Here is a 22,167-nt window from a genome sequence, read left to right on the forward strand (position 1 = left end):
CAGAAAAAAACATAGTATATTTGGTTCAGTATTATCTGCGGTTTCAGGCATCCAGTGGGGGTCTTGGACTGTGTCCTCTGAGAATGAGGGGGGGGATTACTGTATTACTATATTAAGTATCTCCGTGGATCAGTCACAAATGCCTGTAGTGCACAAATACATACACTAGTCTACAGAACTGAATAAGAAGGAAATGGTTTCTGCCTGGGCGCGGTGACTTGCGCCTACAATCCCAACACTTTAGGAGGCCGAGGCAGGCACATCACTTGAGGTCAGGAGTTCGAGACCAGCCTGGCCAACATGGTAAAACCCTGTCTGTCTCTACTACAAATACAAAAATTAGCTGGGTGTGGTGGTACGTGCCTGTAATCCCAGCTACTCGGGAGGCTGAGGTGGGAGAAATGCTTGAACAACAGGAGGTGGAGGTTGCAGTGAGCTGAGATTCCGCCACTGCACTCTAACCTGGGTGACAGAGTGAGGATCTGTCTCAAAAAAGAAAAAAAAAAAAGAAAAAAAAGAAAAAAAGAAAAGAAAAGAGGTTTCTAACTTCACAAATCATATCACCCAGCTGCTAATACAATCATGATGCTACAGGCCTTTACATAAAAAGGCGTGGGGGTACAGAGGGAAAAAGAACCATGTACAGTAACCATTTCAGAGCAAACACCAAATGTGTGTTCCAATGCACCAAGGAGAGGCAAAGGGACAGAATTTAAGAGACAGATAATACATGCTTTTATAAAGGATGCCAAAATATTGACAATTTAGCTTTATCTCTGTGAATAAGTTATACCAGTTCTATTCCACATTCTACTCTTAGGAAGTGCTGGGAATATTCCCTAGTAGCCCCAATTGAGAATTCCAGAAAAGGTCAGTTCCAACTAAGCAATGAAAACAGGTAGATCAGAATGTAACTACAAAGGCTTGGTTCATCCATGTTAAACAACACCATGGGCCAGGCACAGTGGCTCAAGCCTGTAATCCCAGCACTTCGGGAAGCCAAGGCGGGTGGATCACCTGAGGTCAGGAGTTCGAGACCAGCCTGACCAACAAGGAGAAACCCCATCTTTATTAAAAATACAAAATTAGCTAGGCATGGTGGCACATGCCTGTAATCCCGCCATTGCACTATAGCCTGGGCAACAAGAGCAAAACTCTGTCTCAAAAAAACAAAAACAAAACAAAAAAAAAACACCATGCAGATACAGTCAGTGTAATCTAATTGTGGAGAAACCACAGGATGAACCATTGCTTTAATAAACTACAGGAAAAGAAAAACAAAACTCCAAAAAGGAGGAGAGAGACTTAAAAAGATGAGAAATATGTCAACCACTTACAAGTATAGACTTTATGTAAATTCTTATTCAAACCATTTTTCAAACAATTTGTAACTAAAAAGGAGAGAGAGACTATTGGGGAAATTTGAATGCTGCTTAGATACTTGATGATATTAAAGAGTTACTGTTAATATTTTCAGGTATTTTTAAGTATGGTACTGGGATTCTTCTTTTGTAAAAATATACACTGAAATACTTGTTGAAGAAATGATATAATACTTAGCTTCAAAATAATCGCAAGGGGGCCGGGCATGGTGGCTCACACCCATAATCCCAGCACTTGGGAGGCCGAGGCAGGAAGATCACTTGAGGTTAGGAGTTCAAGACCAGCCTGGCCAATATGGTGAAACGTGTCTCTACTAAAAATACAAAAATCACCCAGGTGTGGTGGCAGGCGCCTGTAATCCCAGTTGTTTGGGAGGCTGAGGCAGGAGAATTGCTTGAACCTGAGAAGCAGAGGCTACAGTGAGCCGAGGTTGCACTACTGCACTTCAGCCTGGGCAATAAGAGCGAGACTCTGTCTCAGAAAAGAAAAAAAAAATCACAAGGGGAATGAAGGTGGAGGTGAAATAGTGGGTGGAGGAAAAGATGAAATAAAATTGGATGTATGATGACAAGTGTTGAAGCTGACGATGAACACAGGCAGTTCATTTTCTTCTCCCTATTTTTACAGAATGTTTGAAATTTTCCACTACAAAAAGGTTAAAACAAATCAACTTGGCTCTTGTCCTTGGACTCTGAAATGAGGTCCTGCTCCACACCCAACAGTCCTAACCGTGGGTTCTGGGAGCAGCCTAAAGTGAGCCTCTTGCAACAACATGGGACTCACGATTCCACTCGGCCATGGCGCAGCCCAGGGAGAGGCAGTCAGAGAGGAAGATGGAAAGGAATAGGAAGGAACAGGAAAGAAGTGGAAGGAAGAAAATGAAGACAAACCGCGGCGCCAGGGCGAGGTGGGAGAAGCATACACTCACCAACAGCAGATAGTGCAACAGTAGGTTTCCTTGTGTCTCTGAAATATGAAAATAAAAAATCAAATCCCCAATTTATATGCCACCACCCACCTGGTATTTTTCACCCTTTGTACACAATTCTTCGCCTTCCTTTTAGCCGGAACTTGGAGTAGGTAGATCCGCTGTGAGGGCCTTAAAAAGAGGTGTAAAGAGAGACCTGCTGGCCAGGCGCAGTGGCTCATGCCAGCACTTCGGGAGGCTGAGGTGGGTGGATCACCTGAGGTCAGAGTTCAAAACCAGCCTGACCAACATGGTGAAACCCTGTCTCTACTAAAAATACAAAAATTAGCCAGGTGTGGCAGGCACCTAAAATCCCAGCTACTCGGGAGGCCGAAGCAGGAGAATTGTTTGAACCCGGGAGGCAGAGGTTGCAGTGAGCCAAGATCGCGCCATTGCACTCCAGCCAGGAAGATAAGAGCAAAACTCTGTCTAAAAAAAAAAAAAAGAAAAGAAAAGAAAAGAAAAGAAAGAAAGAAAGAGAAAGAAAAAAGCAAGAAAACAAATTATAGGCCATGTACAATGGCTCACACCTGTAATCCCAACACTTTGGGAGACCAAGGTGGAAGGACTGCTTGAGGCCAGGAGTTTGAGATCAGCCTGACAACACAGCAAGACTCTGTCTCTACAAAAAAAACCTAAAAAATAAAAATTAGGCCAGGCGCGGTGGCTCATGCCTGTAATCCTAGCACTTTGGGAGGCTGAGGCAGGCGGATCACGAGGTCAGGAGATTGAGACCATACTGGCTAACACAGTGAAACCCCGTCTCTACTAAAAACATACAAAAAAATTAGCCGGGCGTGGTGGCCGGCACCTGTAGTCCCAGCTACTTGGGAGGCTGAGGCAGGAGAATGGTGTGAACCCGGGAGGCAGAGCAGGCAGTGAGCCGAGATCGCGCCACTGCACTCCAGCCTGGGTGACAGAGCGAGACTCCATCTCAAAATAAATAAATAAATAAATAAATAAATAAATAAATAAATATTGGCTGGGCATGGTGCCAAGTGCCTGTGGTCCCAGGTACTCAAGAGGCTGAAGTGAGAAGAACACTTGAGCCCAGGGTTTCAAGACTGTACTGAGCTAAGATGACACCACAGTGCTCCAGCCTGGGTGACAGAGTGAGACCATGTCTCCAAAAAAAAAAAAAAAAAAGAAAGAAAGAAAGAAGAAAGGAAAGAAAGAGAGGAAGGAAGGAAAGACAGGAGGGAAGGGGGTAAGGATGAAAATGAGGGAAGGAAGGAGGGAGGGAGGAAGAGAAGGAAGGAGGGAGGGAGGGTGGGACGGAAGGAAGGAAGGAAGGAAGGACGGAAGGAAGGAAGGAAGGAAGGAAGAAAGGAAGTCTAACTAAGGAGAGTTCTCCTTAAGGTCTTACCTAGAGAGGTCCTAGCTCTCTTCTCCATCCCCCTACAACTGTGTCTTTCACTCCCAAATAATACATTTGCACTCAAATCCTTGCCTCGAGGTATTGAGGGGAAACCAAACTAAGACACTTGATCTCTAAAACAAAGGTCCCAAATCACCCCCAACCAAGTGGTTATACCTCCTAATTGTTCTTACTTGATATCCCAAATGTAGATGTAGGTGTCCACAGAGCTGGTAACCAGGAGGTCAGGCTCAAACACTGCCCAGTCCAAGTCGCTGGGACACAAAGAATAAACAGAACAAAGAAAAGAAAAAAATTTCAGAGTCCAGGTCCGAAGCACTAGCACATCGAGTCTCCAGTGGCTTCAGAATGTCATTGTTAATGGGCTTCTTAATGTGGTTTAGACTGAGAATCTCCAAAGTTCCTTGGTAATGAACATGAGTTTGGAAGGAACCTGTCAGGTCCTTCGCCCTGTAGTTGCCAGCTATACTATCATCTGCTCCCAGAAAAGAAATGCAGTGCTTCAACTTAAAACATTCTCTCAGGGCTGAGCCTGGTGGCTCATGACTGTAATCCCAGCACTTTGGGAGTCCAAGGTGGGCTATCACTTGAGGTCAGAACTTCAAGACCAGCCTGGCCAATATGGTGAAACCCCATCTCTACTAATAATACAAAAATTAGCCAGGTGTGGTGGCACACACCTGTAATCCCAGCTAGTCGGGAGGCTGAGGCAGGAGAATCGTTAGAACCTGGGAGGCAGATGTTGCAGTGAGCTGAAATTGCACCACTGTACTCCAGCCTGGGTAACAAGAGTGAAACTCCATCTCAAAACAAACAAACAAACAAACAAACAATAACCTTTCTCTCTCTAAATAAACAGAAAAAACGAAGGAAAAACACACAAAGTAATCTTTGCATTATCATTTTCTAAATCAAATTCCACCACAGGCACCTTGGGTAAACTCAACATCCTTAAGCAGCGGCAAACCGTCACACCGCCATGCAGCACCCAGAGACGGCCAGAGGCCTGTGGTGGTCCCTACCCGTGCTCTGCTTCCTAGACAGGCAGTGAATCCACAGAACATTCCACCCGACCCAGGTGTCTCACCTTTCCCAGCACTTCCAGGTCAGCTTAGCCCAGAAATAGTGACCCAGGGAAAGAGTGGATCAAGGAAGACTCAAAACCAACTGGAAGCCTTGACTGGGAGGCGGCTGTGCCCTTGGGTTATGAACTGTGATGCAGGAGCTCTGTTACCACTGCCACCAGAGAGAGAGCCAAGGGCCACTCCCTGACATCTCCATGTCCTCCCAGGCACCACTGACCATGAACTGGGGGATTCTGCTGCATAATCCCTCCTCTCCTATGACAAAAATCAGTTCTAGGCCAGGCATGGTGGTTCACGCCTATAATCCCAACACTTTGGGAGGCCAAGGCAGGTGGGTCACTTCAGGTCAGGAGTTCAAGACTAGCCTGGCCAATGTGGTAAGACCCTGTCTCTACTAAAAAAAAAATACAAAAATTAGCCGGGCATGGTGGAGCACACCTGTAATCCCAGCTACTCGGAAGGCTGAGGCAGGAGAATCGCTTGAACCCGGGAAGCAGTGGTTGCAGTGAGCCAAGATGGCACCATTGCACTCCAGCCTGTGCGACAGAGTGAAACTTCGTCTCAAAAAAAAAAAAAAAAAGGCCGGGCGCGGTGGCTCAAGCCTGTAATCCCAGCACTTTGGGAGGCCGAGACAGGCGGATCACGAGGTCAGGAGATCAAGACCATCCTGGCTAACCCGGTGAAACCCCGTCTCTAATAAAAAATACAAAAAACTAGCCAGGCGAGGTGGCGGGCGCCTGTAGTCCCAGGTACTCGGGAGGCTGAGGCAGGACAATGACATAAACCCGGGAGGCAGAGCTTGCAGTGAGCTGAGATCCGGCCACTGCACTCCAGCCTGGGCAACAGAGCGAGACTCCGCCTCAAAAAAAAAAAAAAAAAAAAGAAAAAAAAAATCAGCTCTAATCCTTTACCATGGACTGGACTATATCTGTCCGGGATGTGGTCTGGGATGGGGGTCAACAGCTACGCGATGGTGCTTTCTAAATGCCGGCTGCTCCTCACTGTGTTCTTCACCATCATCTTAGTGAATGCTAATAACCCGCTGACCACCCGGGGCCTGTGTAACACAGACGGTCAAGCCATGCAAGGAGGATGGCATCATCATTTCGTTCCCAGGGGACTGTGACAAAGCAAGACAGTTAAGGAGCTGTGGAGGACTGGTGCCTACCTGATGACACGAGTGTGGCCTTGTAAGGTTGTGCCAACTTCCCCACTGCCGTCTTTCCACTTGTAAAGGTCCACCCGTTGGTTGCTCTGAAAAGAAGGGAAAGAAGGCCGCAGGCAAGTACGTTGGTATATATGCTCTTGCCCCAATCAGCTTAAGGCGGAGAAGAGGAAGCCAGGGATCTCACGCATGGCAGAGATCCTTCAGGCTGAACTTTTCTTTGAAAAGCCATCAGGAATAAGTACAATTAACATTAGCTTGAGCTAACTTCAGCTCAGTATGTAGGTCTGTGAATCTCAAAATGGAAAGGCAGGACTATCTTAAGAGACACATCTTGAACAGTCACAGCTGAACTGAAGGTGCAGAAACACTTCTGCACATGAGCTTCATGGGCCAGGAAAATGTCCCGGCCACTGGAGGAACCTCCTCCCTCTGAAGGTCACACTCGTCTCCCCAGCTGCTGGTATACTGGATGTCTCCAGCTCACCCTTCCATGATCAAATGGCCAGAGTCCACCTACCACAGGTTTTTTTTTTTTTTTTTTCTTGAGATGGGATCTATATTGCCCACGCTTTTCTAGAACTTCTGGGCTCAAACGATCCCCTTGCCTCAGAGCCCAGGATAGCTGGGATAAGATGTGAGGAGTGAAGACTGCGCCATCACAACTGGGTCCTACGACACTTTAAAAACAGAGGTGCATAAGAGAGAAAAAAGAGGCTGGGCGTGGTGGCTCATGCCTGTAATCCCAGCACTTTGAGAGGCTGAGGCAGGAGGACTGCTTGAGCCCAGGAGTTCAAGACCAGTCTGGGTAACATAGCCAAATCACATCTCTACAAAAAAAATTAAAAATTAGCCAGTCATGGTGGTGCATGCCTGTGGTCTCAGCTACTCAAGAGGCTGAGGTGGGAGGATTGCTTGAGCCTGGGAGGTCGAGGCTACAGTAAGCTGTGATTGTGCCACTGTACTCCAGCCTGGGTGACACAGCAAGACCCCATCTCAAAAAAAAAAAATAAAGAAAGAAAGAAAAGAAGAAAGACCATCAAAAGGGTGTCCTAGAAGGCAAAATTATTTAACACTCCTTGAAATATACCTGTATTTAATTTCGTAAAGGGTTAAGCAGAAAGTGACAGGGAAAATGGACCAGAAGAAACCACAGCTACAATAGAAAGATAACTTGCATCAAAGTACATTTCACTTAAATATATAACAAAACAGCAAAGGCTCCCTACATACCATGAGTTTATGAAACACACTGAAAGTGATAAAGATTACTAATAGGCTGAGAACAATGGCAGGCCACTTAATAATTTTCGAAATGATATATATGTAATAGACTGATTGTCATTTTAGCTCAGAGACAGATGTATAAAATTCTGAGATTTTTATCCTGAAATACCAGTTTCCAAATTGAAAAAGGTAAGATTCTTGTGAAAAGGTTAGGATTCAAAATAGCTTCCAACGGGAACAGGAATGAAAAGAAAAGTCCCCTCGTCTTCTGATAATTTTCCCTGCCGTTTCTGGAGGGTCTGCTAGTGCCAGTCCACCTTAACGCATCTGGCCTCTGTCCTCCCCCAGCACACGCCACAGTGGGTATCATCACCCACATTATAGATGAGGCAAGCAAGGCTCAGAAAATTGTGGGGCCTCTCAAGATAAAAGACAGAATGTTAAAACTAGGACGTGACCTCAGATTTCCCTAACCAAAGCTTTCTCAAAAGGTTTTCTTCCAGCCAGGGGCAGTGGCTCACGCCTGTAATCCCAGCACTTTGGGAAGCTGAGGCAGGCAGATCACTTGAAGTCAGGAGTTAGAGACCAGCCTGGCCAACATGGTGAAAGCCCGTCTCTATTTAAAAATACAAAAATTAGCCAGGTGTGGAGGCACGTGCCTATAGTCCCAGCTACTTGGGAGGCTAAGGCACAAGAATTCTTTGAACCTGGGAGGCGGAGGCTGCAATGAACTGAGATGGCGCCACTGCACTCCAGCCTGGGCAACAGAGCGAGACTCTGTCTCCAAAAAAAAAAAAAAAAAAGTTGCCTTCCAACCAAGAAAAAAGAAAAGAACAGATAAACTTCATCAAAATTAAAACTTTTGTGCATCAAAGAACACTGTCAAGAATGTAAAAAGACAACCAACAAAAGGGGAGAAAACATTTGCAAATCATATATCTGATAAAGGTCTAATATCCAGAATATATAAAGAACTCCTACGATTCAACAGCAAAAATGCAAACAACCCAATTCAAAAAAGGGCAGAGGCCTTGAATAGACATTTCTCAAAATAAAAATGACATATGCGTGGCCAATAAGATACTCAACATCCTTAGTCACTGGGGAAATGTAAATTAAAACCACAATAAGGCCGGGCGCAATGGCGCACGCCTATAATTCCAGCACTTTTGGAAGGCCGAGGTGGATGGATCACCTGAGGTCAGGAGTTTGAGACCACCCTGACCAACATGGAGAAACCCTGCCTCTACTAAAAATACAAAATTAGCCAGGCATGGTGGTACATGCCTGTAATCCCAGCTACTCGGGAGGCTGAGGCAGGAGAATCACTTGAACCCGGGAGGTGGAGGTTGTGGTGAGCCGAGATCGCGCCACTGCACTCTAGCCTGGGCAACAAGAGTGAAACTCCAGCTCAAAACAAACAAACATAGTAAAGTACCACTTCACACCTTCACATCCACTAGGATGGCTACAATTTTTAAAAAATACAAAAAATAAATTTTGGAGAAGATGTGGAAAAATTGGAACTCTGTGCATTGCTGATGGGAGTTTAAAAGTTTAGCAATTGTGAAAATAGTTTGGTGGTTCCCTCCAAAAGTTCAACACAGAATTACCATATGACCCTGCAATTCCACTCTTAGGTGTATACCCAAAAGAAGTGAAAACAAGTACATCCACACATATGTTCATGCCAGCTCTAGTCAATAGCCAGTCAAATGTCCTCTGATGGATGGACAGCTAGATAAATAATTACACAATGGAATATTATTCACTCATAAAAAGGAATGAAGTTCTGATACCTGCTATAACATGGATGAACTTCAAAACATTATGCTAAGTAAAAGAAGTCAGACACAAAAGACCACTTATTTTATGATCTCATGTCTATGAAAGATCCAGAATAGATCAATCCATTGAGACAGAGCGCAGACTGGTGGTTGCCACGAGTTGCAAGGGAGGGAGAAATGGGGAGAAACTGCTTAATGAGTAAAGGGTTTTACCCTGGAGGGATAGAAATGCTTGGGAATTGGATAGAGGTGGTGATTATACAACACTGTGAATGCAGTGAAGGATACTGAATTGTTCACTTTAAAATGATTAATTGTGAAAGAACAATTTTAAAAAGGCTGTCTTTGTTAGCACTCCCGAACAAATGCAGTGTTAATCCACGGAGTACAACTACTGAGGCGTCAGTCTAAACCAAAGGTTCCCAATCAGAGGGGATTTCGCTTCCCAGAGGACACCTGACAGTGTCTGGAGACATTTTTGATTGTTATAACAAAGGGAGGGGAGGATACTACTGAGATCTAGCAGGTAGGGCCAGGGATGCTGCTGAACTTCCTACAATGCACAGGACAGCCCCCACCACAAAGAGTGACCTAACAAGCCAGTAGTGCCAAGGTTAAAAAATCCTGGACTAGATGATCAGGGGCTGAGGGTGAGAGGGGAATAAGAGTCCCGAGGTATAAACCAACTAAAAGAGCTCCTTCTATCACCCAGGAGAGAGGCTGAGAGTAGAAAGGCAGGAAGACTGACGATCCCTTTCTCTTTCAGAATAGCCCTGAAAATCAGCGCAACCTCAGACATCCACAGTTAAAGGCAGATCCTATTTTGGAAACAGCTTGGGAAGGGCGGCTTTCTGTTCCTTCTCAAGCTGACAAAGTTGCTCTTCTTTCTTTGCTCAGATGCTTTCCTTCCGCAGACTGCCTTTCCTGACAAGAACAGACTGAGACAGGCTGTACAGTGGTCCTGCCCCTGGTGAATCAGAAAGATTCCTTTAAATACTCTCCTGCCAGCCCAATGCAAAAAGAGCAAAAAGTTTAGATCTCTCATTATTCTAGAATACAATGTGACACAGAATCTGGAGAAAGATGCCAGAGAGGTTCTAGTCCAGAATCCTTTTGTATAAAGAAAAGATTTTATTAGAAAACCTAACAAAAGTTATACATGTTTTCCCAAGGGAAAAAAATCACACATAAACAGGCACATAAAATTTTATGGGGTTAACGAAATCTAATGATTCCCAATCAAGGAAGAATCCTTTCCTTTGAATGGAAGGGTAGGGGAAGTCTCCTGATCCCTCTGAAAGCAATGAAGGTCAACTCCACACCAGCTCCCCAGTTACCCTCCTTAGAATGTCTTTCAAAGTCATCTGCCATTTGGCCGCTTGCTAGTTACATTGCCGCTGATGAAACAGGTTCTCATCACTCACAGAAATGGATGCATCTGCCTGTTTCCCTTTCAAAATCTGGATTCAGTCCCTAGAAATACAAGGCCTGACACCGATGGGACCAGCGAGCATTCCCACATATATTTAATCTGTAACTTGCCTCTGTCTTTCTTTCAGAACCATCCAAACCTCTTTTCCAACTGAGCAATGAGGACTGCACTCTCTTCTCTACACAGGACATAGATCTGCCAGCCCCAGATGACACATGTAACAGCATTCTCCTGTATTCCTTAAATAAGCTCACCGAAGCTGCAAAATAGTGTGCAAAGCTGTCATGAGGATTCCACTGCACAGCTCCAATGTCCCATTTGCTCTGGCGAGAGATCTTTCGGTGACCTTCGAAAGGGGCATCCAGATTGACGATGTACAAGAATCTGCGGCTAGAGACCAACATCAACATTGTAATAGTATAAAAGCACAACATCATTAGCATTAGGATAGAAAAGCACAATTGGAATTGCATACAATTTGCAAGCAGTGCTCCAAAAAACCCAAATACATATGGCATTTATTTACTCTGAAAGGCAAAGAAGTGACAAGAGTAACTCAAGATGGCTGTCACAAAAAGAGAAGAAGTGTCCCTGTGACAGTCCTACCTCCAGAGATGGCCTTCCCTACCACATCCATTCACGAGAGTCTGGCCTTCTCCCGGGATTCATCTCCAACTCTCCCAGCCTTTCCTAATCCCCCAGCTAGGGTTAATTACTAAATTAGTTAATTCCACATTACTCCCATTGCATAGTTTGCATTTTGACCGCAGCATTTATCTTGTAGCAGAACCACTAATTTAAGGCTCTTGTCCTGAGTCAACTAAGTGTTCAAAGAACGAACCATGTCTCGAGTATCTTTTGTTTTTTTTTTTTGAGACAGAGTCTCGCTCTGTCACCCAGGCTGGAGTACAGTGGTACGATCTCGGCTCACTGCAACCTCCACTTTCCAAGTTCAAGTGATTCTCCTGCCTCAGCCTCCCGAGAAGCTGGGTTTACAGGCACCCGCTATCACACCTAGCTAATTTTTGTATTTTGTGTAGAGACGGAGTTTCACCATGTTGGCCAGGCTGATCTCGAACTTCTGACCTCAGGTGATCCACCCACCTCAGCCTCCCAAAGTGCTGGGATTACAGGCATGAGCCACCGTGCCCGGCCGTCTTGAATATCTTTGTATGCTTCACATCACTAGGCACAGTGCTCTGCACTCAACAAATATGAGTTAAATTAAACATATCACTTATTATTAAGCCAAAATCCTGTAGAAGCAGAAAATCTCAAAATTCCCCGTACTACTCCCTGGTCAAGAAAACTAAACTAAATCTATCAGGAGGGTTAACAATAACAACCAAAAGGAATAATAATTAAAATAACATATGAAGTGCCAGTAATGTTCACGGTGCCAATCAACACAAAGGATCTGAGAACAGGGAGGTCCTGCATTCACCTATTTTCTTTTTAAGTAAAGTATCCTTGGTGTGTGAATCAACCTCTCTGCAGCCATCAGCTATTGATTCTTTGCTAGAGACCACGCCAAGCCCCTGGAGTTCAATGAGAATAGGCAGGCTCAAAAATGAAGAAAAAGATTAATCATCCCTGCTCAGAAGAGCCAGGAGATGGCATACAAAACTCTAGGTGGTAGCAGAAACTCTGAGGAGAGATGATGGAGGGAGAAGAAGAAAAGTCAGGGGAATACACAATTTCACAGTATTTCCAGGACTTCTAAGAAAGTGCAGAACAAAGATCACATAGAATCTCTGGCCTCCTCCAAAGGAATCACCTGATCCTGCAATGGCTGGCTGGCATCGTCCCATCAGAACAACAGGACAAGCCTAGTAATCATATATGTAAGGTGTGTATCAATAGCGGGGTGCAGAGACCTTAAGGGCAAATGTACAAAGGCAGAAAGTGTGCACTTCAGGGTGAACACGCCTGATGCAACATAGGTGTTTATCTTCATTTTCCCCAGTGCTCCACTACAGTAAGAGTAAAGAAAGACAAAAAACCTCCAAAGACAAAGAAAATGAGACAGGAAATGAAAAGCAAGTGGACAAACAGTAATTGATCTAAAGAAAGCTAAATAGGTCGGGCATGGTGGCTCACAACTGTATTCCCAGCACTTTCAGAGACCAAGGTGGGTGGATCGCCTCAGGTCAGAAGTTGGAGACCAGCCTGGTCAACATGGTGAAACCCTGTCTCTACTAAAAATACTAAAAAATTAGCTAGACATGGTGGCAGGCACCTGTAATCCCAGCTACTCAGGAGGTTGAGGCAGGAGAATTGCTTGAACCTGGGAAGCAGAGGTTGCAGTGAGCTGAGATCATGCCACTGCACTCCAGCCTGGGCGACAGGCTGAGACTCCATCTTGGGAAAAAAAAAAAACAACAACAACAACAACAAGCTAAATAGAGCCAAAGTGCGTGAAGAGAGAAGTGAGTGCAAAGCAAGCTGCTTTCCCCCAACTGGAGGCTTTAGTCTGAAGAGAAGGGCAAGGGGTAGGGCTAGAGGACAACAGGCAGAACAAAAGTAGGAGAGCTGTTTGAAAGAGCACTAAGGAGGCCAGGCACAGTGGCTCACGCCTGTAATCCCAGCACTGTGGGAGGCCAAGGCGGGTGGATCACCTGAGGTCAGGAGTTCGAGACCAGCCTGATCAACATGGAGAAACCCCTGGCTAATAAAAAATTAGCCAAGCATGGTGGTGCATGCCTGTAATCCCAGCTACTTGGGAGACTGAGGCAGGAGGATCATTTGAACCTGGGAGGCAGAGGTTGTGGTGAGCCGAGATCCCACCATTGCACTCCAGCCTGGGCAACAAGAGCAAAACTCTGTCTCAAAAAAAAAAAAAGAAAAGAAAAAAAACCACTAAGGAGAGGGTTATGTGCAACCCATCCAGGCAGGTGGTTGCCTCAGTGGAGAGTGGGTGCTGTTCTCCCCTAGAGCAGCCGCAGACCTGGGAAGTGGGAAGTGCTGCATTAAATCATTCCTCTCTGTATGCGGCACTCACAACTCTGCCTTTTACTCCTCAGATAGAGACTTCTTAGGAGAAAATGACCAGCCCAGGAAAAAACAAAAGCAAGCAAATAACAACAAAACCCTGGAGATAATGACCTTTGGACACTCACTAACAGGGCCTGGTTCCCACCTGATCTCCTCCACCATCTACCCACTTAAAGAGAGATGCCAATCGCTCTTTAACATTAGCAGCCAATGATCTCAACCACTGGAGGAAACCTGAAGGATAGAGACTAACACAACGGAAAGAAGAAAAGGCTTCATGGCTGGACACAGCAGCTCACACTGGAACTCTTAGTGCTACAGGCAGAAGGATCGCTTGAGGCCCGGAGTTAAGACCAGCCTGGGCAACCTGGCAAGACCCTCTCTGCATTAAAAAAAAAAAAATTAAAATAAAATAAAATAAAATCAGCCAGGAGTGGTGACATGTGCCTGTAGTCTCAGTTACGGAGAAGGCTGAGACGGGAGGATTGCTTGCCCAGCAATTCAAGGCTGCAGTGAGCCATGATTGCGCCACTGCGCTCCAGCCTAGGTGACAAAACAGAAAAAGAAAAGGAAGGAAAAAACTCCTCCCTTGCCTCCCCACTGCCCTCCAAAATAACAACAATAACAAAAAAAAGAAAAAAAGAGAGAGAAAGGAAGAAGAAAAGAAGGAATTCAAAGGAAACAGCGATAAATGCAGAAGAGAAAAAATCTTAGAAACACTATTCTCCAAGAGTTAAGAGATAATATAAATAATAATAAATATTAAAACAATAGTTGAAATTTTTTGAAAATTAAAATAATTGAAATTTTTTTTAAAATCTGAAAGTAGTGTTAGAAGCTAAAGTTTAGGCTGGGCGCCGTGGCTCACGCCTGTAATCCTAGCCCTTTGGGAGGCTGAGGCAGGTGGATTGCCTGACCTCAGGGCTTTGAGACCAGCCTGGGCAAAACGGTGAAACCCCGTCTCACTAAAATACAAAAAAGTTAGCTGGGCATGGCAGCGTGCGCCTGTAACCCCAGTTACTTGGGAGGCTGAGGCAGCAGAATTGCTTGAACCCGGGAGGCGGAAGTTGCAGTGAGCTGACATCGCGCCACTGCACTCCAGCCTGGGCAGCGGAGCAAAACTCCATCTAAAAAAAAGAAAGAAGCTAAAGTTTAAAACTCCCAGAATGCAAAACTGACAACAAGGCCAGAAGAAAAGTCATACAAGATATCCAACATTGACTACTAGTAGGAATTCCAACAAGAAAGAATGAGAAGAGAAAATGAGGTCAGGCACAGTGATTCACAGCACTTTGGGAGACTGAGGTGGGTAGATCACCCGAGGTCAGGAGTTTGAGATCAGCCTGGCCAACGTGGCAAAACCCTGTCTCTACTAAAACTACAAAAATTAGCTGGGTGTGGTGGCACTCACCTGTAATCCCAGCTACTTGGGAGGCTGAGGCATGAGAATCGCTTGAACCTGGGAGGCAGAGGTGGTTGCAGTGAACCAAGTTTTCATCACTGCACTCCAACCTCAGTGACAGAGCAAGACTCCCTCACAAAAGGCAGAAAATGATCAAAGACATAATACAGAAAAATTTCTCTAAACTAAAAGATTCAGATTTCCAGATTTGAAGGGCCTTTCACGGTGCTAAAAAAAAAAAAAAAAAAAAAATCTGTATCTTAATCACAATGGTGATTACATGAGTGTATATATTTGTAAATTTTAGCTATTTACTTAAGTTTACCACACTTTATACAATTTACTACACATACTGTAAAATTCAACATAAGAAAAGGTCAGGTGCATGGCTCACGTCTATAATCCCAGCACTTTGGGAGGCCAAGGCAGGAGGATCACTTGAGCACAGGAGCTCAAGATCAGCCTGGGCAACACAGGGAGATCCTGTCTCTACGAAAAAAAAAAAAAAATTAGCCAGGCAGGTATAGTGGTACATGCCGGCAGTCCCAGCAGTTCAGAGGCTGAGGTGGAAGGATCACTTGAGCCCTGGAAGTCGAGACTGCAGTGAGCCTTGATCTGCATTCCAGCCTAGGCAACAGAGTGAAACCTTGTCTCAAAACAACAACAAAAAGAAACCCAATATAAGAAAATGAAAGTTCTGGCCGGGCGCGGTGGCTCAAGCCTGTAATCCCAGCACTTTGGGAGGCCGAGACGGGCGGATCACGAGGTCAGGAGATCGAGACCATGCTGGTTAACACGGTGAAACCCCGTCTCTACTAAAAAATACAAAAAATTAAGCCGGGTGAGGTGGCGGGCACCTGTAGTCCCAGCTACTCGGGAGGCTGAGGCAGGAGAATGGCGTGAACCTGGGAGGCGGAGCTTGCAGTGAGCTGAGATCCGGCCACTGCACTCCAGCCTGGGTGACAGCGCGAGACTCCGTCTCAAAAAAAAAAAAAAAAAGAAAAAAAAAGAAAATGAAAGTTCTAGGTCTTTCAAGAATCACCTGTCTTGCCGGGCGCGGTGGCTCAAGCCTGTAATCCCAGCACTTTGGGAGGCCGAGACGGGCGGATCACGAGGTCAGGAGATCGAGACCATCCTGGCTAACACCGTGAAACCCCGTCTCTACTAAAAAAATACAAAAAACTAGCCGGGCGAGGTGGTGGGCGCCTGTAGTCCCAGCTACTCAGGAGGCTGAGGCAGGAGAATGGCGTAAACCCGGGAGGCGGAGCTTGCAGTGAGCTGAGATCCGGCCACTGCACTCCAGCCCGGGCTACAGAGCAAGACTCCGTCTCAAAAAAAAAAAAAAAAAAAAAGAATCACCTGTCTTTCACAATGTCTTCCACAATGGTTGAACTAGTTTACATTCCCACCAACAGTGTAAAAGCATTCCTATTTCTCCACAGCCTTGCCAGCATCTGTTGTTTCTTGACTTTTTAATAATTGACACTTTGGTGAGAGATGGTATCTCATTGTGGTTTTGATTTGCATTTCTCTAATGATCAGTAATGATAAGCTTTTTTTCATATGTTTGTTGGCTGCATAAATGTCTTCTTTTGAGAGGTGTCTGTTCATGTCCTTTGCCCACTTTTTAATGTTTTTTTTTTCTTGTACATTTGTTTAAGTTCCTTGCAGATTCTGGATATTAGACCTTTGTCAGATGGATAGGTTGCAAGAATTTTCTCCCATTCTGTAGGCTGTCCACTCTGATGATAGTTTCTTTTGCTATGGGGAAGCTCTTTAGTTTAATTAGATCCCATTTGTCAATTTTTGCTTTTGTTGGCGATTGCTTTTTGTGTTTTTGTCATAAAATCTTTGCCCGTGCCTATGTCTTGAATGGTACTGCCTAGATTTTCTTCTAGGGTTTTTATAGTTTTGGATTTTACATTTAAGTCTTTAATCCATCTTGAGTTCATTTTTTTATAAGGTGTAAGGAAGGGGTCCAGTTTCCATTTTCTGCATATGACTAGCCAGTTCTTCCAGCACCACTTGTTAAATAGGGAATCTTTTCCCCATTGATTGTTTTTGTCAGGTTGATCAAAGATCAGATGGTTGTAGATGCACAGTCTTATTTCTGATATCTTTATTCTGTTCCATTGATCTGTGTGTCTGTTTTGTACCAGTACCGTGATGTTTTAGTTACTGCAGGCTTGTAGGATAGTTTGAAGTCAGGTAATGTGATACCTCCAGCTTTGTTCTTTTTGTTTAGGATTTTCTTGGCTATACAAGCTCTTTTTGGCTTCCATATGAATTTTATACTTTTTTCTAATTCTGTGAAGAATGTCAATGGTAGTTTAATGGGAACAGCACTGAATCTGTAAATTACTTTGGGATGTATGGCCATTTTCATGATATTGATTATTCCTATCCATGAGCATGGAATGTTTTTCTATTTGTTTCTGTCCTCTCTGATTTCATTGTACAGTGGTTTATAGTTCTCCTTGAAGAGGTCCTTCACTTCCCTTGTTAGCTGTATTCCTAGGTATTTTATTCTCTTTGTAACAATTGTGAATGGGAGTTCATTCATGATTTGGCTCTCTGCTTGCCTATTGTTGTTGTATAGGAATGCTTGTGATTTTTGCACACTGATTTTGTATCCTGAAATTCTGCTAAAGTTGCTTATCAACTTAAGAAACTTTGGGGCTGAGACAATGGGGTTTCCTAGATACAGGATCATGTCATCTGCAAACAGGGACAGTTTGACTTCCTCTTTTTCTATTTATTTTTTCTTTTTTTATCTCTCTCTTCCTATTTGAATATTCATTATTTCTTTCTCTTGCCTGATTGCCCTGGCCAGAACTTTCAATACTATGTTGAATAGGAGTGGTGAGAGATTCCTGAAAGACCTAGAGGAAGAAATACCATTTGATCCAGCAATCCCATTATTGGGTATGTACCCAGAGGAATCTAAATCATTCTATTATAAAGATATGGTGGGGCGTGGTGGCTCACTCCTAGCACTTTGGGAGGCCGAGGAGGGTGGACTGCCTGAGTTCAGGAGTTCAAGACCAGCCTGGGCAACACGGTAAAACCCCGTTTCTACTAAAATACAAAAAATTAGCCAGGCGTGACAGCGTGCACCTGTAGTCCCAGCTACTCAGGAGGTTGAGGCAGGAGAATTGCTTGAACCCGGGAGGCAGAAGTTGTAGTGAGCCGATATCATGCCACTGCACTCCAGCCTGGGTGACAGAGTGAGACTCCATCTCCAAAAAAAAATACAAATAAAAATAAAGATACATGCATGCATATGTTCAGTGAAGCACTATTCACAATAGCAAAGACATGGAATCAACCCAAATGCCCACCAGTGATAGACTGGATAAAGAAAATGTGGTACATATGCATCATGGAGTACTATGTACCCATAAAAAGGAATGAGATCATGTCCTTTGCAGGGACATAGATGGAGCTGGAAGCCATTATCCTTAGCAAACTAACACAAGAACAGAAAACCAAATACCACATGTTCTCACTTATAAGTGTGAGCTGAACAGTGAGAACACATGGACACAGGGAGGGAAACAATGCACAATGGGACTTGTTGGGGGCCGGCAGGGAGGGAGAGCATCAGGATAAACAGCTACTGCATGTGGGGCTTAATACCTAGGTGATGGGTTGACAGGTGCAGCAAACCACCATAGCACACGTTTACCTACGGAACAAACCTGCACATCCTGTACATGTATCCTGGAACTTAAAATTAAATTAAATTTTTTTAAAAAAGAAAATATGGCCGGGCGCGGTGGCTCAAGCCTGTAATCCCAGCACTTTGGGAGGCCGAGGCGGGTGGATCACAAGGTCAGGAGATCGAGACTATCCTGGCTAACATGGTGAAACCCCGTCTCTACTAAAAATACAAAAAACTAGCCGGGCGTGGTGGCGGGCGCCTGTAGTCTCAGCTACTTGGGAGGCTGAGGCGGGAGAATGGCGTGAACCCGGGAGGCGGAGCTTGCAGTGAGCCAAGATCACGCCACTGCACTCCAGCCTGGGAGACACAGTGAGATTCTGTCTCAAAAAAAAAAAAAAAAAAAAAAAGAAAATACTTCAAAAGGCCAAGGCAGAGGCAGGTGTAGTGCTTGAGTCTGGGATGTCGAGGCTGCAGTGAGCCAAGATCACATGAGCAACTGCACTCCAGCCTGGGCGACGGAGTGAGACCCTGTCTCAAAAGAAAGAAAGCGAAAAACAAAGTAAGAGAGAAAAGGTGAGAGAGAGAGAGAGAGAGAGAGAAAGAGAGAGAGAGAGAGAGAGGGAGGAGAGAGAGAGAGAGAGAGGGGGGGAGGAGAGAGAGAGAAAATACGAAATGAGGCCAAGGTGAGAGGATTGCTTGAGTCCAGCAGTTCAAGACCAGCCTGGGCAACAAAGCAAGACCCCCATCTCTAAAAACAGAAAAAAAGACAAGAAAATTAAATAGAAACCTTCGAGATCATGTTGAAAAATAGTAAGAATGTGTGCCAGGCACGGTGGCTCACGCCTGTAATCCCAGCACTTTGAGAGAACGAGCCGGGCGGATCCCTAGATCAGGAGTTCAAGATCAGCCTGGCCAGCATGGTGAAACTCCATCTCTACTAAAAATACAAAAATTAGCTGGGCGTGGTGGTGGGTGCCTGTAATCCCAGGTACTTGGGAGGCTGAGGCAGGAGAATCACTTGAAACTGGAAGGCGGAGGTTGCAGTGAGCCAAGATCGTGCCACTGCACTCCAGCCTGGGTAACAAGGGCGAAACACCATCTCAAGAAAAAAAAAAAGAGTAGGGAGCTGCAGGCAGAAAAGAGATACCAATTTTCCCTTATCTAGGCACCCAGTATGACACACAAAAAAATGGTATCAATAATTTTCTCTGGGGAGGTGGTCGGAGGTAGGAAGGAAATTTACTTTTCATTGTATATCCTTCTGAACTTTTTAAATGTTTACTATGTTGTGTGGTTTTTTAAAAAGGTAAATTAAAACACAATTTCAAAATAAAGTAATGAAGCTGACAGAAAAGAAAACATTTTCATTGATTTGTAAAGGAGTTCATAAACAACTACATTAATGAAAACACAGTGGATCCTAGAGGTAAGGACTGTAATCGAGAGCAACACGAAAGGGAAAGGGGACCGTGGCCATCAAAAAAAAATTTTTCACCAGGTGCTGTGGCTCATGCCTGTAATCCCCAGCACTTTAGGAGGCACTTTGGGAGGCCAAGGCAGGTGGATCACCTGAGGTCAGGAGTTCGAGGTCAGCCCAGCCAACATGGTGAAACCCTGTCTCTGCTAAAAATACAAAAAATGAGCCGGGCATGGTGGCACGCACCTGTAATCCCAGCTACCTGGGAGGTTGAGGCAGGAGAATCACTTCAACACCGGAGGCAGAGTGAGCCGAGATCGCGCCATTGCACTCCAGCCTGGGCTACAGAGCGAGACTCCGTCTCAAAAAAATAAATAAATAAATAAATAAATAAATAAAAATTTTTTTGAGATAGTGTCTTGCTATGTTGACCCGGCTGGTCTTGAACTGTTTGGCTCAAGTGATCCTCCCACCTCAGCTTCACAAGTAGCTGGGACTACAGGCGACGACGCCTGGCTTAATTATTACATTTTACCCCAATAGTACAATATTAGGGTTATTAGCAAAAACAGAGATGGCCCTTAATTGCCAGAGTCTTAAAAATTTTGAGCCAGAAGACACTACAGAAACTATGTCATTCGATTCCTTCATGATGAAATCAAATTCCTTCATGAGAAAACCAAAGTCCAGTTAAGCCAAACTGAATAAATGTCCAGGGGCTCATAGTTAGTGGCACCGTCAAACTGGAACTCAGAATCCTTCAATCCTAGGAACCACCTGCTTGACCATAATAGATTACATCCTTCAGGTATATAGTAGCAAACATCCTTGAGTCTTGTAGTAAACAGAAAATTGCAATTTCAAGTTCAAGCTACCAGTCACTAAAACTTTAAAGGTGTTTTATTGCTTACCTATTAGGGCAGAGAGTAAAATAAACTGCGAATAATCCCTCCAAGTAGCCCTGAAGCAAACAGGACATCAGAACTAAACCCTATGATCATAATCCTAAATAGAAGAATAGCTTCCAAGCTCCCAGAAACTCCCTGATTTGCAATTCGTTTCTAGAAATCATGGCAGACAAACTCAGCAAGCTCACTTACCCAGAAAGCACTGCATGCTGCCCAAGACAGTCCACAGACATCGCAGTTGCCTGAGAGAGAGAACACAGTCAGTGCTGCCAGCAAACCCAGCCAGGGATATAAGGCAGAGGTCTCTGTGGCTCTTCCTATCTCCCAAGAAGTCCCCAGCTCACAAGTATTATTAGTTCTCTACAGTGGATGCTTTTACCCACCTACTTCTAATTCGCAACCAAATTTCACATTCACTTTATTTTTTGTAGAGACAGGGTCCTGCTATGTTGCCCAGGCTGGACTCGAACTCCTGGTCTCAAGTGATCCTCCCATCTCAGCCTCCCAAGTACACATTCATTTTTGACAATAGGGCAGTTGTTATCTGTTACCCCCACATCAAGACTATACGTAACCAAGCTGGTACCTTCTAAATTGAAGAGACAGACTGGGCGGGGTGGCTCACACCTGTAATCCCACCACTTTGGGAGGCCAAGGCAGGCAGATCACCTGAGGTCAGGAGTTCAAGACCAGCTTGGCCAACATAGTGAAATCCTGTCTACTAAAAATACAAAAATTAGCCAGGTGTTATGGTGGACACCTGTAATACCAGCTACTTGGGAGGACAAGGCAGGAGCATCGCTTGAACCCGGGAGGTGGAGGATGCAGTGAGTCAAGATCGAGCCACTGCACTCCAGCCTGGGTGACAGAGTGAGACTCCGTCTCGAAAAATAAAAATAAATAAATGGAAGAGACAGAAGTCCTGGAGTCCATGGGGAGGCTGATTAGCTCGGAGAAAACAGCAGCTACTATGCACAAAAAGCCTCTTCCAAGTGAAATCTAACCTGGACACCCCCATCCCACACACACCCAAGACATCCATGACTTTCCAAAGGGCATGGACTTCTCCTCAAGCCATACGGCAGCTGGCAATATTCAAACATCATCCCTGCTGAATCCAAGGTAAGATGCTTGATACTGACATGCCCAGGTCACATTCGCTCTGAAATTTCTAGTGCATTTAACTGGTTTCTATTTCCCGGGTCTCCCAATTCCCAGGGAGCACTATCACATAGTTTCAGGATCCGATGTCTAACTCCCAAGAGACTGCACTGAGTCCAAAGAATGTGCATTCAGGCTGAGCACAAGGCTTATTTTAATCCTGGCAGTTATTGCCCTGAATTTCTTTGGACAAGTTC

At 44.8% G+C, this 22,167-nt stretch overlaps 1 protein-coding gene across 21 annotated transcripts in view; it reads right to left on the reverse strand.

Moving 5' to 3' along the window:
• Positions 1-22,167, reverse strand: part of WDR59 (WD repeat domain 59) — a 116,665-nt gene that overhangs the window by 72,882 nt on the left and 21,616 nt on the right. For 8 of the 21 annotated variants that reach the window (XM_074027607.1, XM_015442869.4, XM_074027621.1 and 5 more), the window contains exons 2-6: positions 21,002-21,051; positions 10,679-10,814; positions 5,982-6,067; positions 3,902-3,982; positions 2,312-2,349 (exon numbers count right to left, since the gene is read on the reverse strand). In XM_074027607.1, the coding sequence (XP_073883708.1) occupies positions 2,312-2,349; positions 3,902-3,982; positions 5,982-6,067; positions 10,679-10,814; positions 21,002-21,051 (391 nt within the window). Of the gene's footprint in view, positions 1-2,311; positions 2,350-3,901; positions 3,983-5,981; positions 6,068-10,678; positions 10,815-21,001; positions 21,052-22,167 lie in introns of those variants that run through there. The other 13 variants (XM_074027617.1, XM_074027622.1, XM_074027619.1 and 10 more) reach the window with 6 other exon arrangements.

Source organism: Macaca fascicularis, chromosome 20 (assembly GCF_037993035.2).
Source record: "Macaca fascicularis isolate 582-1 chromosome 20, T2T-MFA8v1.1".
NCBI lineage: Eukaryota > Metazoa > Chordata > Mammalia > Primates > Cercopithecidae > Macaca > Macaca fascicularis.